Below are 14,226 nucleotides of genomic sequence, written 5' to 3' on the forward strand. Positions count from 1 at the left end.
TTGAATCATCTGTAGGACCTCAGTTATGTTTAGACTGCTTCTCTCCTATAGATCTCTCTGAATTTACATCAGTAGTTGCTTCATCGAAATCATCAACGTGTCTCTTGGACCCCATCCCGACTAGACTGCTTAAAGGCACCCTGCCATTAATGAACTCATCTTTATTGGACTTGGTAAATTTATCTCTAGTATCAGGCTACGTACCACAGGCCTTTAAGACTGCAGTAATCAAACCCTTACTCAAAAAGCCTAGTCTTGATCCAGGAGTCTTGGCTAATTATAGACCAATATCCAACCTGCCATTTATTTCTAAAATCCTAGAAAAAGCTGTTGCTAAGCAGCTATCAGACCACTTACACAGGAATGAACTATTTGAAGATTTCCAATCAGGATTTAGAGCACATCATAGTACAGAAACAGCACTGTTGAAAGTTACCAACGATCTTCTCTTAGCCTCAGATAATGGACTTGTTTCGATACTTGTCCTCCTAGACCTTAGTGCAGCATTCGACACCATTGACCACAACATCTTATTACAGAGATTGGAGCATGTGATTGGTATCAGAGGAACAGCGTTAAAGTGGTTCCAATCCTATTTATTTATGACCAGTAACTTTTTACTTTTAAACTCGGAGAAAACAGAAGTCATTATATTTGGGCCTAAAAATCTCAGAAATAACTTTTCTAAAATTATTGCTACTCTAGATGGCATAGCCCTGGCCTCCAGCACTACTGTAAAAAACCTTGGAGTTATTTTTGACCAGGACATGTCCTTTAACTCACACATAAAACAAATTTCTAGAACTGCATTCTTTCACCTGCGCAACATTTCCAAAATTAGGAACATCCTGTCTCAAAATGATGCAGAAAAACTAGTCCATGCGTTTGTTTCCTCAAGGCTAGATTACTGTAACTCATTACTATCTGGATGTCCTAATATCTTAATAAAAAGCCTCCAATTAATCCAGAATGCCGCAGCCAGAGTCCTGACAGGAACTAGCAAGAGAGATCATATTTCTCCTATATTGGCTTCTCTTCATTGGCTCCCTGTAAAATATAGAATAGAATTTAAAATCCTTCTTCTCACATACAAATCCCTTCATAATCAAGCTCCTTCATACCTTAAAGACCTCATAGTACCATATTATCCCAATAGACCACTTCGCTCTCAGAGTGCAGGCCTACTTGTGGTTCCCAGAGTTCTCAAAAGCAGAATGGGAGGCAGAGCCTTTAGCTATCAAGCTCCTCTCCTGTGGAACCAGCTCTCAGCCTGGGTTCAGGAGGCAGACACTCTCTGTACTTTTAAGGCTATTCCACCATTGAATGTTACTAACCTTGTGCTCTCTCTCTCCCCTAGTTTGTGCTCTCTCCCTCCCTCTCTCTCTCTCTCTCTCTCTCTGTACCTTCTGCAGGTGTCCCTGGTCCTGGAGCTGTTTATCGCTGATGTGCAGTTACTGGCCCCACCAACTTGCAGTGTCTATTTGTTGTTTATTGTTGCTGTTCTTTTCTCTCTGCTCTATCCACTCACCCCAACCGGTCGAGGTAGATGGCCGCCCAAACTGAGCCCGGTTCTGCTGGAGGTTTTTTTCTTCCGTTAAAGGGAGTTTTTTCCTCTCCACTGTCGCCAAGTGCTTGCTCATAAGGGAATTGTTGGGTTTTTAGTTTTAGTTTTTGTAAAGTGCCTTGAGATGATTTGTATTGTGATTTGGCGCTATACAAATAAAATTGAATTGAATTGAATTGAATATTTATAGTTTCTTTAAGTGGCAAATTGAATTCTGCACAATTTTAATGGTTCTCTTCATTAGTTTTATAAAAGTGGCAAGAGCGATGTGGAGTAATTCAAGCTTCTTATAGTATCTCACAATACGGACAGTACTTTACCTTTGCTTTGCCCAGGAAGTCTCTTTGCTGCAGCTGCTCCAGATCCTGTTTCCTGGGACGAAACACCGTACCTTCAGGTACAAAGAGAGGAGCAAGGACCTCTTCCTGCTATTTGAAAAGTTAAAGTGCTCTTTTAATTTAACATTAATGAATATAGTGTTTGTGTGTGTGAACTATAATACACATATATGCAGTGTGCATGTAAGTGTGTGCGTTAAGTTATTTTGATATTGATATGAGCAATGTACACACGTGGACAAAATGTCACGTGGTAGCCTTCCATTAAAGAAGGAAAAATGTCACAATGGTCATTGAAATAACTGAAACTGAACTGAAAATAATAATAATAATATAATAATAATAATAAAAAGAAATTTACTGAAATTTAAATAATGAAAATCAGACATTGCTTTTGAACTGTGGTTCAACAGAAGCATTAAAAAAAAACAAACTAATGAAACTGGCCTGTACAAAAATGATGGTACCCCTAAAGAAGCATCTGACAAATCAAAAATGGCAACGTCTGCTGAAAAAATCAATAATACTTCATTTAAAAAAGTGAGACTGCAATGAAAGTTTAAAACCTGCTCCTCCTTTTTTGTGCACAAGGAATACCCAAATTAAACTAGCTGTTGTCTTTATAGTTTAAGGGTTGTATTGATGACCTTGGTATCAAAAAAGGAAAGGAAACAGTTTATTATTTCAAACTGTAAAGTATGAAATATGACACCCCTTCCTCCCATAGCTGCGCCTGCTGCGTGCCCAGCATTGTCAGGGAGACAGGACATTAAGGCTGCGAGCCATCCCCACTCCCCTTTGCCCCCCATACAGTATGCCTCATTCGAAAGGGTTTTTCATTGGCTACAACATTTGTCAGTCATCATTGACAAACAATGCGACTGGCTGATTTTACTGTCATTAGAAGTTGTTCTCTCCCTCTGGGTGGGTTTTGTTCTGAGTCGTGACTCCCATTGGTTTTCGTACTGACTTACGCTGTAAAACAACAAATAAGTTTGATTGAGGGCTGCTCGTGTAATTCACAGAAGCCTAATGAATGTAGATCCACTGTCTGTTTGTAGTGAAAAAATGGCAAAATCCACCGTAAAACAAACAGGATTAAAAACTTTTTTGAGGACTGAAAAGTGAAGGACGATGGTTTTATGGCTTTTACTCAAGGATAATACATCTTTTGGACTAAAACGTGTAACCGGGTTATAAGTCACTCAGTGTTATAATTACACAAAATCTGTATTTAACCTCAAATGTAGCATACCTGGCTAGTAATACCTCCAAGCCTCTAGGGCTCGCACTTGAGTTCGCGGCAAATGCTCTTTCTTCTCCTGTGGTATTCCCTCTGTAAATACAGAGGGCACCTCTTTCTATTTCTCTACTGGGTGCCGGTTTCCTCTGTTCAGTTAATGGTTCAAATCAAAATGGTTCAATGTTATTATCGGCTATTTGTCTGTGGTTATTTAATTTCTTATCACTCTGTCTGTGGCTAACCATAATATGGGTGTGTTGATGCATAAAGGTTTGTAAGGTAACTTTTTACTGGCAAAGTGTCGCTAGCTAAAGAGCTTCATCAAGCTCAAGCTAACTCTTCCTCGTACATTTTGTGTAGGAGCTGGTGCGGGCGGAGTGTTCACTGAAGGTGGTTTCATGTTGTTTTTTTGGGTACCAGGTATGTCAAATTGTAATTGAGTTCATGTTCTGTGTTATATGTGAGCATGCTCATTGCGCCCTTTTCTGATCAGTGGGAGAGAAGCTGGTGCAGGTGGAGTGTTGACTGGAGGTGGTTTAATGTTGTTTTGTTTTGGGTACCAGGTACCGGGAATAAATGAAAAGTCAACCAAGAGCCCTGTGTCACCATTTTGTCCATAACACAACACAACACAACCCAGAATTTCCCCAAATACATCGGGAACCACTATACCAACTGGCCGTACGTGGTGACCAAAGCCCGGGAGGAAACTCAAGATGGCGGGGCAGAAACTGGCAATCCAGGCACAGGGAGGCTTCTAATGCAACCGGTTACACATGCATGCACTATGGTCCCTGAATTCTAAATGATATGCAACACTTGCTGTTTCAATACCTGTGTGGATCTGTACACATCAGCAAAGGTAAGAAGTAGCATTTTTTCTAGCATTTGTACTCTTGTTAAACATTAAGAAACTGCTGTCGCTGTGATAATTTAATCCTAAATTGCTTTATACCATTTGAATCATGTCACTTTCTGCTTTAACCCTCTGGGGTCGACGCACGCGCCGGCGCGTTTTAATGCATCTTTTTCTGATAAGGCCGAAACAAACTTAAATTACTCCGTCAATTCTGATCGTACAGATAAAAGAAGTATATCATTCAAATCTGTAAAGGGTCTAGTTTTAGTGGTATACCATCATAATAAAAACAAAACGTGCTTTTTTTAAATAAAAAAAGCCGACAGGGTGCGCTCTCGGCCTTTTCTGTCTCTGCCATTTCTCTTCACAGACGCGTAAATAAAACAACCAGAATCTCAGCGAATACTTGCCTCATAAAAATAAGAATTATATGGCTAGAAAGCTTGAAATGTTTTCTTTTGAGTGAAACAATTCAAGTCAAAAACAAATCATCACTTTTTATTTAATCCGTATGAACGTAAGGAGAAGTCCGTTTTTTCCTGTCTCACCTCATTACAGGTAATGCGGTCCCGCCTTGTACACTGTCCACTGTTCACATGTAAATAATCTCAGGTGAACCAGGTAAATATGTGCACACCCCCGAGAAATGACAAAATATCAAACTTCATCATAGAATTTAATCACTTTTTCGGCGCGTTTGGATGATGGCGTGTTACGCACGTGAAGCGGCGCTCCTTATATTCCACACAGAGACAAATACTTTAGCTTGTCCTCAGAGTAAAAACACTGATTTTAACTCAAATGAGGATCGTTTGGCTCCTCATTGTTTTGTATTGTGCTGCACTAATCCGTCCCATCTACATTGACTGAAAGGCTCATTATGCGCGTCTTTGTCTGGTCGTTCAGTGCGTCTTTTGTGTTCTCAGGTAAATCACATGACTATTCATCCTCAGACACACCCTCTTGCATATGGCCTTTCTGGACAAAAGTGTCTTAGAAAATTTAAATCATTGTGAATGTGAATGTGTGAGCAAGATGACATTCACAGCACTCTGAAGTAAACCCTTTAGCCTACAACATGCTGGTCTCCAAAGTCTTGTGAACCAATGTTCTGTTTATGTTTTATGGTCTTATTTCAGTGAGTAAAAAATTGTAGTTTTTCACTAACCATGCATAAACACTTTTTTCTAAAAAACACAATAATGTATAAACTTGCTGCTCACATATTATTGTAGCCAATTTTGTGCTGATTACAGTGTTATCAGACTTTAGACATTAATATGTTTAAAAGACACTGAAAAAAGCACAAATGTCAGGACATGTCAAAATTTGTCCAGGCCCCAAAAACCCCCTCAGACCCCAGAGGGTTAATAAATTTGCAAAAATTTCTACATTTCTGTTTTTTTCTGTCAAGATGGGGTGCTGAGTGTACATTAATGAGAAATAAAATGAACTTTTTTGATTTTGGCAAATGGCTGCAATGACACAAAGAGTGAAAAATTTAAAGGGGTCTGAATACTTTCCGTACCCACTGTATATGTGTGTAAAATCATCACTGTATAACACCAAGTGATTTAAACATCAGGGAGAGACAAAAGCAAGACAACACCCAAAAAGGGAATGGTTTTATATATGATGTTTTCTCCTTCCCTTTTGTGTTTTTCTACTGTCTTTGTCACTACTGGTAGCATGAGGCAGTACCTGCAGCCTAATCAGGTTGCACTGGTAGTCCAGTTACTCCAATGGCACATTCATACGTGCAGTTACAAGATGCTTTGCTGTATCTTCCAGCACAGTTTTAGGAGCATAGAGGAGATACTAGGAGATCAGCTGTTGCATCAGGAAAGCTGGACCTCCATCAGGATTCTGACCAATCTATCAGAAACTCCATGATGGTGGCATGAGGGCCCAATGTCCTCTAGTACGACCTGTACTCACAGCCCATCACTGTGAAGCTTGATTGATTGACCTTCACCAGACAACACCAGAATTGGCAGGTCTGCCACTGGTGCCCTTTTCTTTTAACAGATGAGATCAGGTTTACACTGAGCACATGTGACAGAAGTGAAAACATCTGGAGATGCCATGGTGAACAATATGCTGCCTATAACTTCATGGAGCATGACTGGTTTGGTGGAGGGTCAGTAATGGCCTTAACATGTCCTTGGAGGGGAGCACAGACCTCCATGTCATAGCCAACAATACACTGCTGTGAGGTACAAGGATGAAATCCAACTGTCAGACCTTACACTGGTGTAGGACACTGCTCAGCCTCATGTGGCCAGAGTGTGTAGGCCGGTCCTTGATGATGAAGGCATTAATGCCACTGACTGGCCCTCATGTTCCTCTGAACTAAATCCAAGTGAGCACCTATGAGACTTTATGTTTTGGTGTATCCAATGCCACCAACCCAGGCTTTCCAGGAGTTCTGTGATGGAGATCTAGGAGGATATCCCAGGACACTATCTGCTAACTCATCAGGATCGTGCCCAGATGTTGTTGGGAGTGCATACAGGCAAGCAGGTGCCATACACACTTCTGAGTCACATTACAAATTGTGATGAAATTGATGCAACTTGGATCTTTTGTTTGGATCTTGAGTTTTTTTTCACTATATACAGTATATGTGTACACTAAGTAGTTGATTCTCTGTCTGGTTGATTATAAATAGTACATGTACGTCTCTGTCTGCCACGGCATTTAAAACAGACTAATTGAATCTGTTTAAAAGTGACCAGTTTTCATAATACAAGCTTTATCAGATCCGCTCCGAAAGTTGTATGTCCAGATATTTCACCAAAGATCGTCACACAAGTTTGAATACAGTCTAAAAAATTTTATACCTAATAAAAGCTTAAAGTCTCACGATTCAAATGGTATAAAGCAATTTAGGAATGAATATTCACAGCGACTGCAGTTTCTTCGTGTTACTTCATACGTGTACTCAAATGGAGTGTCGCATATTGTTTTGTTCGTTAGAATCCATAGAACAAAGTGCATCCATGTTTTAGTCCAAAAGATGTATTATTATACAGTAAATCCATAAAACCATCGTCCTCCTCATGAAAAGCTGTAATCCGGTTTGTTTTACGGTTGATTTCGCCATTTATTCAATAAAGTTTGACATAGCAAGCTTCTGTGAATCACATGAGGCCTCAATCAAACTTGTTACGTTTCACAGTGTAACTAACCCTAAAACCAATTCTATTGGTTTTAGGGTCCGAGGACCATCTAGACTGCCCGAGGACCATCTAGACTGCCCGAGGACCATTGGTGCACTGAGCTTCCATACCCTAACCCCCCCCCCTTCTCTCTTTGTTTTTTGTAAAGTGCCTTGAGATGATTGTATTGTGATTTGGTGCTATACAAATAAAATTGAATTGAATGAATAAGATTGAGGATAGGCTAATTGATGTATTGGTGTCTCTAAATTGTCGGTATTGTGAGTATTTGTCTCTGTGTGTCAGCTCTGTGACTCATCTTTCTGTCCTTCTTTCGGCATCAGATATGGCAATGACAGAAATGCAAACAAAAAAGATATACAATATAAATGATGCAAAGGCAGTTTGGAAATTTGCCATCAAATTCTGTTTCATATTGCCCTTGTGAAAGATGCAACACTTACCAGGATGCAATCCAAAGCCACCTCTATGTTTCCCCCTCGACTGGCTCCTCCCTCCTGAGAGGCTGACAGCAGGACCTCTCGGGCCTGCTCCCACTGGCCCATCCGACAGTACACCACTGCAGCATTGTATAACACCTAAGGGGCATGTGACAAGCATACAATTCTGTAATCTCTAAAATCAGAATCAGAATCAGAATGAGCTTTATTGCCAAGTGTGTGCACACACACACAAGGAATTTGTTTAGGTACAGGGGGGTACTCCAGTGCAAACAGACATAAATACAAATGCTACAACGGATCAAACAGTAAACATAAATGGTACAGAAACAAATGCTACAAAAAAACTCAAAGAAATATGCACAGACAACCTGAAGACAGAATGTAAGGGGAACTAATTGGTGTGCAAAGAGCAAAAAGGTGCCAGTGTCATAGTGCAGGTGGTAGAAGGGAATGGTGGAGAACTACGAGTTTAAGAGTTGGATGGCCTGAGGGAAGAAGCTTCCTTTGTGCCGGGCTGTCTTGATGTTTGGAGCTTTGAAGCGCCGGCCAGAGGGTAAGAGCTGGAAGAGGTGGTGGCTTGGGTGGGTGGCATCCAGAGTGATTTTCTGAGCTCTTTTTCTCACTCTGGAGATGAACAGGTCTTAGAGGGTGGGTAGGGGAACACCGATGATCTTCTCAGAGGTCCGAACTGTCCTCTGAAGTCTTCATATGTCTGATTTAGAGGTGGAGCTAAACCAGACAGTGATGGAGGAGCACAGGACGGACTCGATGGCCGCTGAATAGAACTGGGTCAGCAGTGTCTGTGGAAGGTTGAACTTCTTCAGCTGGCACAGGAAGTACAACCTCTGCTGGGCCTTTTTCACGTTGGAGTCGATGTGCAAGCTCCACTTCAGGTCCTGAGAGATGGTGGTGCCCAGGAACCTGAATGACTCCACTGATGCTACAGTGCTGTTCATGATGGTGAGAGGGGGATGGGTGGGGGCATTTCTCCTGAAGTCCACAACCAAGTCCACAACCATCTCCACTGTTTTGAGTGTATTTAGCTCCAGGTTGTTGTGACTGCACCAGCAAGCCTGCTGCTCCACCTCCTGTCTGTATGCAGACTCTTCACCGTCCTGGATGAGACCAATGACAGTGGTGTCATCTGCAAACTTCAGGAGTTTCACCGAGGAGTCACGGGAGGTGCAGTCGTTTGTGTAGAGGGAGAAGAGCAGTGGGGAGAGAACACACCCCTGGGGGGCGCCGGTGCTGGTGATGCGGGAGCCAGAAGTAAATTTCCCCATCCTCACTAGCTGTTGCCTATCTGTCAGGAAGCTTGTAATCTACTGACAGGTAGAGTCAAGAACGGAGAGCTGGGAGAGTTTATTCTGGAGGAGTGATGGGATGATGGTGTTGAACGCCGAGCTGAAGTCCACAAACATAATCCTCACATAAGTCCCTGGTTTGTCCAGACGTTGCAGGATGTAGTGCAGCCCCATATTGACTGCATCATCCACGGACTGATTGGATCGGTAGGCAAACTCCAGGGGGTCCAGGAAGGGTCCAGTGATGTTCTTCAGGTGGGCCAACACCAGTCTTTCAAAGGACTGCAGGACCACAGATGTCAGAGCCAACGGTCTGTAGTCATTGAGTCCTGTGATTTTTGGCTTCTTGGGGATGGGAATGATGGTGGAGTGTTTGAAGCATGCAGGGACTTCACACAGCTCCAGTGGTCTGTTGAAGATCAGAGAGAAGATGGGAGCCAGCTGGTCAGCACAGGTGCTGAGGCATGTTGGTGAAACCCCATCTGGTCCTGGTGCTTTCCTTCTCTTCTGCTTCCTGAAGAGTTGACACACATCGTCCACACTGGTCTGACGTATAGGAGCGGGGGAGAGGGGGTTAATGGTTAAAGGTGTTAAAGGTCGCTCTGGGAGACAATCAGAGTGGGTGGGGGGGTGATTCAAATCTGCCATAGAACTCATTCAGATCGTTCACCAGAGTTTAATTGCCTATTGAGGAGGGGGATGAAGTCCTGTAGTTGGTTATTGTCCTCAGGCCTCTCCACACTGAAGCAGAGTCATTAGCTGTCAACTGGTTTTCCAGCTTTTTGGAGTAGCTCCTCTTAGGTGCTCTGATCTCCTTGTTCAGTGTGTTCCTGGCCTGATTATACAAGACACGATCACCACTTCTGTAGGCATCTCCTTTGGCTTGACGAAGCTGTCTGAGTTTTCCAGAGAACCACGGTTTGTCGTTGTTGTATGTTAAGAAGTTCCGGGTGGGAATGCACATATCCTCACAGAAACTGATGTAACAGAGTCTGTAAGTTCGTCCAGGTTTGTGGCAGCAGCTTCAAAAACACTCCAGTCAGTGCATTCAAAGCAGGCTTGTAGCTCCTGCTCTGTTTCCCGTTTAAAATGGTGTTCTTATGGCTTACTGTGACTGCAGCTTTGATCACTGATGGACACTAAGTACTTAAGAAAAAGGGAAAACGTGTCTCTTATGTAGTTTAGGGAAATGTGTCTCAGCTATTTGTATTGTTTGGGGGTGTTTGCACATATTGAATAATCAGGTTTCATGAAATTGGACACTGGGCTGAGACAATAATGGTAAGCATATCAGTTTGTTGTTTTATTTTCTTGCACTCTGGCACTTTGCTTTAGCTTTCTAATCATGAAATGGAATAAAAAGGTCTTAGAAGAACTTCTGCTCAAATAGAAACAGCTCCTGTGGACATGTGTTTGTCTCAGTTTGTGGCTGTCATGAGTACCCTTTGAGACTTCCTGCCGGAACCTTTTACTTTGAAAAGACTTCCTTTTCCCCCTGCACTGATCCCCGGCAGATTTATCTGTTAATCGCTGTAATCACTCTCACCTGTTTTCAATCACCTGTTGTTCTGCCTCCTATAAATACTTCCTGTGCTCCTTTGTTCTTTGCTGAAGCATTAATCAATGTTAGTGAATGATGAGTTGTGTTGGTTTCCGTTTCGTTCGGACATTCTCCAGTTAACTGTTTCGTCCAGTTATATTTGTGTTTATCCGGAGATTGTCCCGGGAAATTAAAGCCTTGTTGTCCTGCATTTGGGTCCTACCTCTCCTTCTTCTCTCCAGCACAGCACCCAACACATAACAGAATGCTTCAGCCTGCTATGGACCTAGCGGACACAAAGAAAGAGGACTGGCTAATCTTGGGGTTCTTACAAACCCTGTCGTGCGTCATTCTGAATGCTCAGTTCTACCGGGAGATTTTTTAATTCTGCTCAGCACTGACCCGGAGCTTCACTTACCCGCCCAGCTTCGTTACTAGGAACGGGGCTGACCAGATGCTGTCCCACGTGGCCACCATCAGATCGGTCCTGGAGGAGTGCCCGGATCAGTGGGCTCCCATTGACGAAGCCTGGGAATTGTGCAGCTCTCTCGCCCTGTTCCAGGTTCCTCCACAACCATCCCCAGCTCCACAGTCGCTGACACCATTGGAGGTGCGCACCATCTGGCAGGAGATGAAGGCGCAGCCCTGGGCTCCATGGGACCTCGCTCCCATCCCAGCTGGCAGCACGCCCGCTACCTGACGACGATGCCGACGCAGTACGGGGTCAGTTCCATCTCCAGCTGGGGGGCCTGAGTGTTTCCTCTCCCAGCCTGAGCTTACCACCTCTCTGTCCCAGCCTGAGTGCCTTCCTCCTCAGCCTGAGGTTTTTTCTCCTCAGTCTTAGGTCTCTCTCCCTCAGCCTGGGCTTCTTTTCTCCCAGATGGAGTGCTCTCTACCTCAGTCTGGGTCTCCTTCCCCCCAACCTTAGTACTCTTTTCCTCAACCTGAGGTTTCTTCCCCTCAGTCTGAGGTCTCACTCCCTGAGCTTGGGCTCCCTTCCCCCCAGAATGAGTACATACATCCTCAGCCTGAGGTTCCTTCCCCTCAGTCTGAGTCCTCTCCCCCTCTGTCGGAGACTTTTCCCCCTCAGTCTGAGCTCTTTTCCCCTCAGCCTGAGGCTTTTCTCCCTCAGCTCAAGGTTTCATTCCCTCAGCCTGAGGTATCTCCTCCTCAGCCTGAGCTATTACTTCCTCAGCCTGAGGAGTGTTTTCCTCACTCTGAGCCTTTTCGTCCTCAGTCAGAGGCCCTTCCACCTCAGCCTGAGTTTTCACTTCCTCAGTCTGAGGCTCCTCTCCCTCAGTCTGGGTTTTTCCTCCCTCAGTCTGGGGTTTCTCTCCCCCATCCTGAGGCCTCACTTGCTCAACCTGAGTCTTCACTCTTACAGCCTGAGTCCCTTATTTTCCCCCTGCCTGAGTCGCCTCACTGCCCTCAGCCTGATCTGTGTCACCCTCCTCAGCCTGAGCCTTTACTCTCTCAGCCTCCTGAGTCCCATCTCTCTCACTCTGGGTTGCCTCACACTCTCTTTCTACCCCAACTGAGCCTACTGCCTCCTCGCCGCTGAAGTCCAGGGCTGCCTCCCCGCCGCTGGAATCCAGAACTGCCTTCTCGCCGCAGAAGTCGAGTACCCAGCACCACAGCAGACAGGACCTCTGGACCGACAGCTTCGACAAAGAGACAAATCCCAGTCTCAGCCCCTCAGCGCATTGGCGACAACGTTTCGACTGACGTTTTCTTCCCGTCTCCGGCCAGCCTTTCGCCTGAGTCTCCATCAGGCCGCTCTCCTGAGTCTCTGGCTAGCTCTTTTCCTCAGTCTCCAGCTAGCCCCTCCTAGGAGTTTCAGGTAGGCTGCTACCCTGAGTCCCCGACTAGCTCTTCGCCTCAATTTATGGCCAACTCATCACCTCAGTCTCCAGCCAGCCTGGCACCCAATTTCCCAGCTGGTCCCTCACCTGAGTCTCAGACCAGCTCTTCACCTGAGTTTCTAGCAGGCCCCTCACCTGAATCTTCAGCCAGCTGTTCACCTCAGTTTCCCGTGTTCCAGTCCCTCTGCATCGCGGCGAAGGCACCCATTTCGAGTCTCCAGAGCCGCCGCAGCCCGAGTCTCACTCTCTAGAGCCGCCGCAGCCCAAGTCTCAGCCTCCAGAGCCGCCGCAGCACGAGTCTCCGCCTCCAGATCCACCGCAGCCCGATTCTCAGCCTCCAGAGCCGCCGCAGCCCGAGTCTCAGCCTCCAGAGCCGCCGCAGCCCGAGCTGGAGTCTCCAGAGTCAGCGCAGCCCGGGCCTCTGGAGTTTCCAGAGCTGCAGCAGCAGCCCGAGCTTCCAGAGCCGCAGTTGCCAGAGTCTCGCCCTCCGGTGCCACAGCCACCAGAGTCTCTCCCTCCAGCGCCGCAGCAGCTCGAGCCAGGGTCTCCAGTGCCGCCTCCTCGGCCAGTGCCTCCAGTGCCATCTCCTCGGCCAGCACATCCAGTGTCGCCTCCTTGGCCAGCGCCTCCAGTACCACTTCGTCGGTCAGCGCCTCCAGTGCCGCTTCCTCGGCCAGCGCTTCCAGTGCCGTCTCGTCGGCCAGCGCCTCCAGTAGCCTCTTCGCCCCAGCGTCTCTAGTGCTGCATCCTCGGCCAGCACCTGCAGTTCCGTCTCGTTGGCCAGCGCCTCCAGTGCCTTGGCTAGTGTCTTCAAGACGGTTCAGGATCCACTCCAGCCTGAGAGGCCCTCAGACCTCAGAGGTCGTCCTCCCGAACGGCTCCGGACCTTCATCCGCCTCAGAGGTCATCATCTAGACTTGCCCCGGATCTTCAATCGCCGAAGAGGTCGACCTTCAGAGTGATCTCCCTCGCCCAACTACCCTGAAGGTGGTCCTCTAGGTCCGTACCTGCGTGCGGGCCAGTATGGGAGCAGACCCCCGGACTGTGGACTGTCTTTCCTCCCACCCGCCCTTTGGCACGTTTCTCCTCGATCTTGGTCTGGACTGTGGTTGTCTGGGAGCCGACCCTTGAAGGGGGTTACTGTCATGAGTCCCCTTTGGGACTTCCTGCCGGAACCTTTTACTTTGAAAAGACTTCCTCTTTCCCCTGCACTGATCCCCGGCAGCTTTATCTGTTAATCACTGTAATCACTCTCACCTGTTGTTCTGCCTCCTATAAATACTTCCTGTGCTCCTTTGTTCTTTGCTGAAGCATTAATCAATGTTACCGAATGATGAGTTGTGTTGGTTTCCGTTTCGTTCGGAGATTCTCCAGTTAAGCGTTTCATCCGGTTATATTTGTGTTTATCCTGAGCCCGGAGATTGTCCCGGGAAATAAAAGCCTTGTTGTCCTGCATTTGGGTCCTACCTCTCCTTCTTCTCTCCAGCACAGCACCCAACACATAACAGTGGCACCCAGGATTTGTTTGCTTCTGGTCATTTACATCCACCCAACTTTCCATTGACATTTTATACAAGTGCACCACATTCAGTATTTGCATCAGTCTTCATACACTTATAAAAGTTGTCTTTATTGGTTGCACATTTTATTTATGCCTACTGAAGATTTTTTTTCAGGAAGTAACAGTTTGCAATTGCCTATTTCTAAGAACTTTGATGGTATCAGTAGATAAAATAAGAGGAATGTCTATAAACATCACTAGTCACAAGGAATTGATGATGCATTATGCATGCATCATTATCAGAATCATTGCCATCATTAATGCATGCTTGTGTGGAATCTTCACACTACTGCAGGTGTCCCTGGTCCTGGAGCTGTATATCGCTGATGT

At 45.5% G+C, this 14,226-nt stretch overlaps 1 protein-coding gene across 3 annotated transcripts in view; it reads right to left on the reverse strand.

The window, feature by feature from the left end:
• noxa1 (NADPH oxidase activator 1) overlaps positions 1-14,226 on the reverse strand; it is a 39,071-nt gene that overhangs the window by 19,476 nt on the left and 5,369 nt on the right. For all 3 annotated transcript variants that reach the window (XM_026311809.2, XM_026311817.2, XM_026311827.1), the window contains 2 exons: positions 7,630-7,764; positions 1,885-1,992 (listed from right to left, as the gene is read on the reverse strand). In XM_026311809.2, the coding sequence (XP_026167594.1) occupies positions 1,885-1,992; positions 7,630-7,764 (243 nt within the window). The remainder of the gene's footprint in view (positions 1-1,884; positions 1,993-7,629; positions 7,765-14,226) is intronic.

Source organism: Mastacembelus armatus, unplaced genomic scaffold (genome assembly GCF_900324485.2).
Source record: "Mastacembelus armatus unplaced genomic scaffold, fMasArm1.2, whole genome shotgun sequence".
Taxonomy (NCBI): Eukaryota; Metazoa; Chordata; class Actinopteri; order Synbranchiformes; family Mastacembelidae; genus Mastacembelus; species Mastacembelus armatus.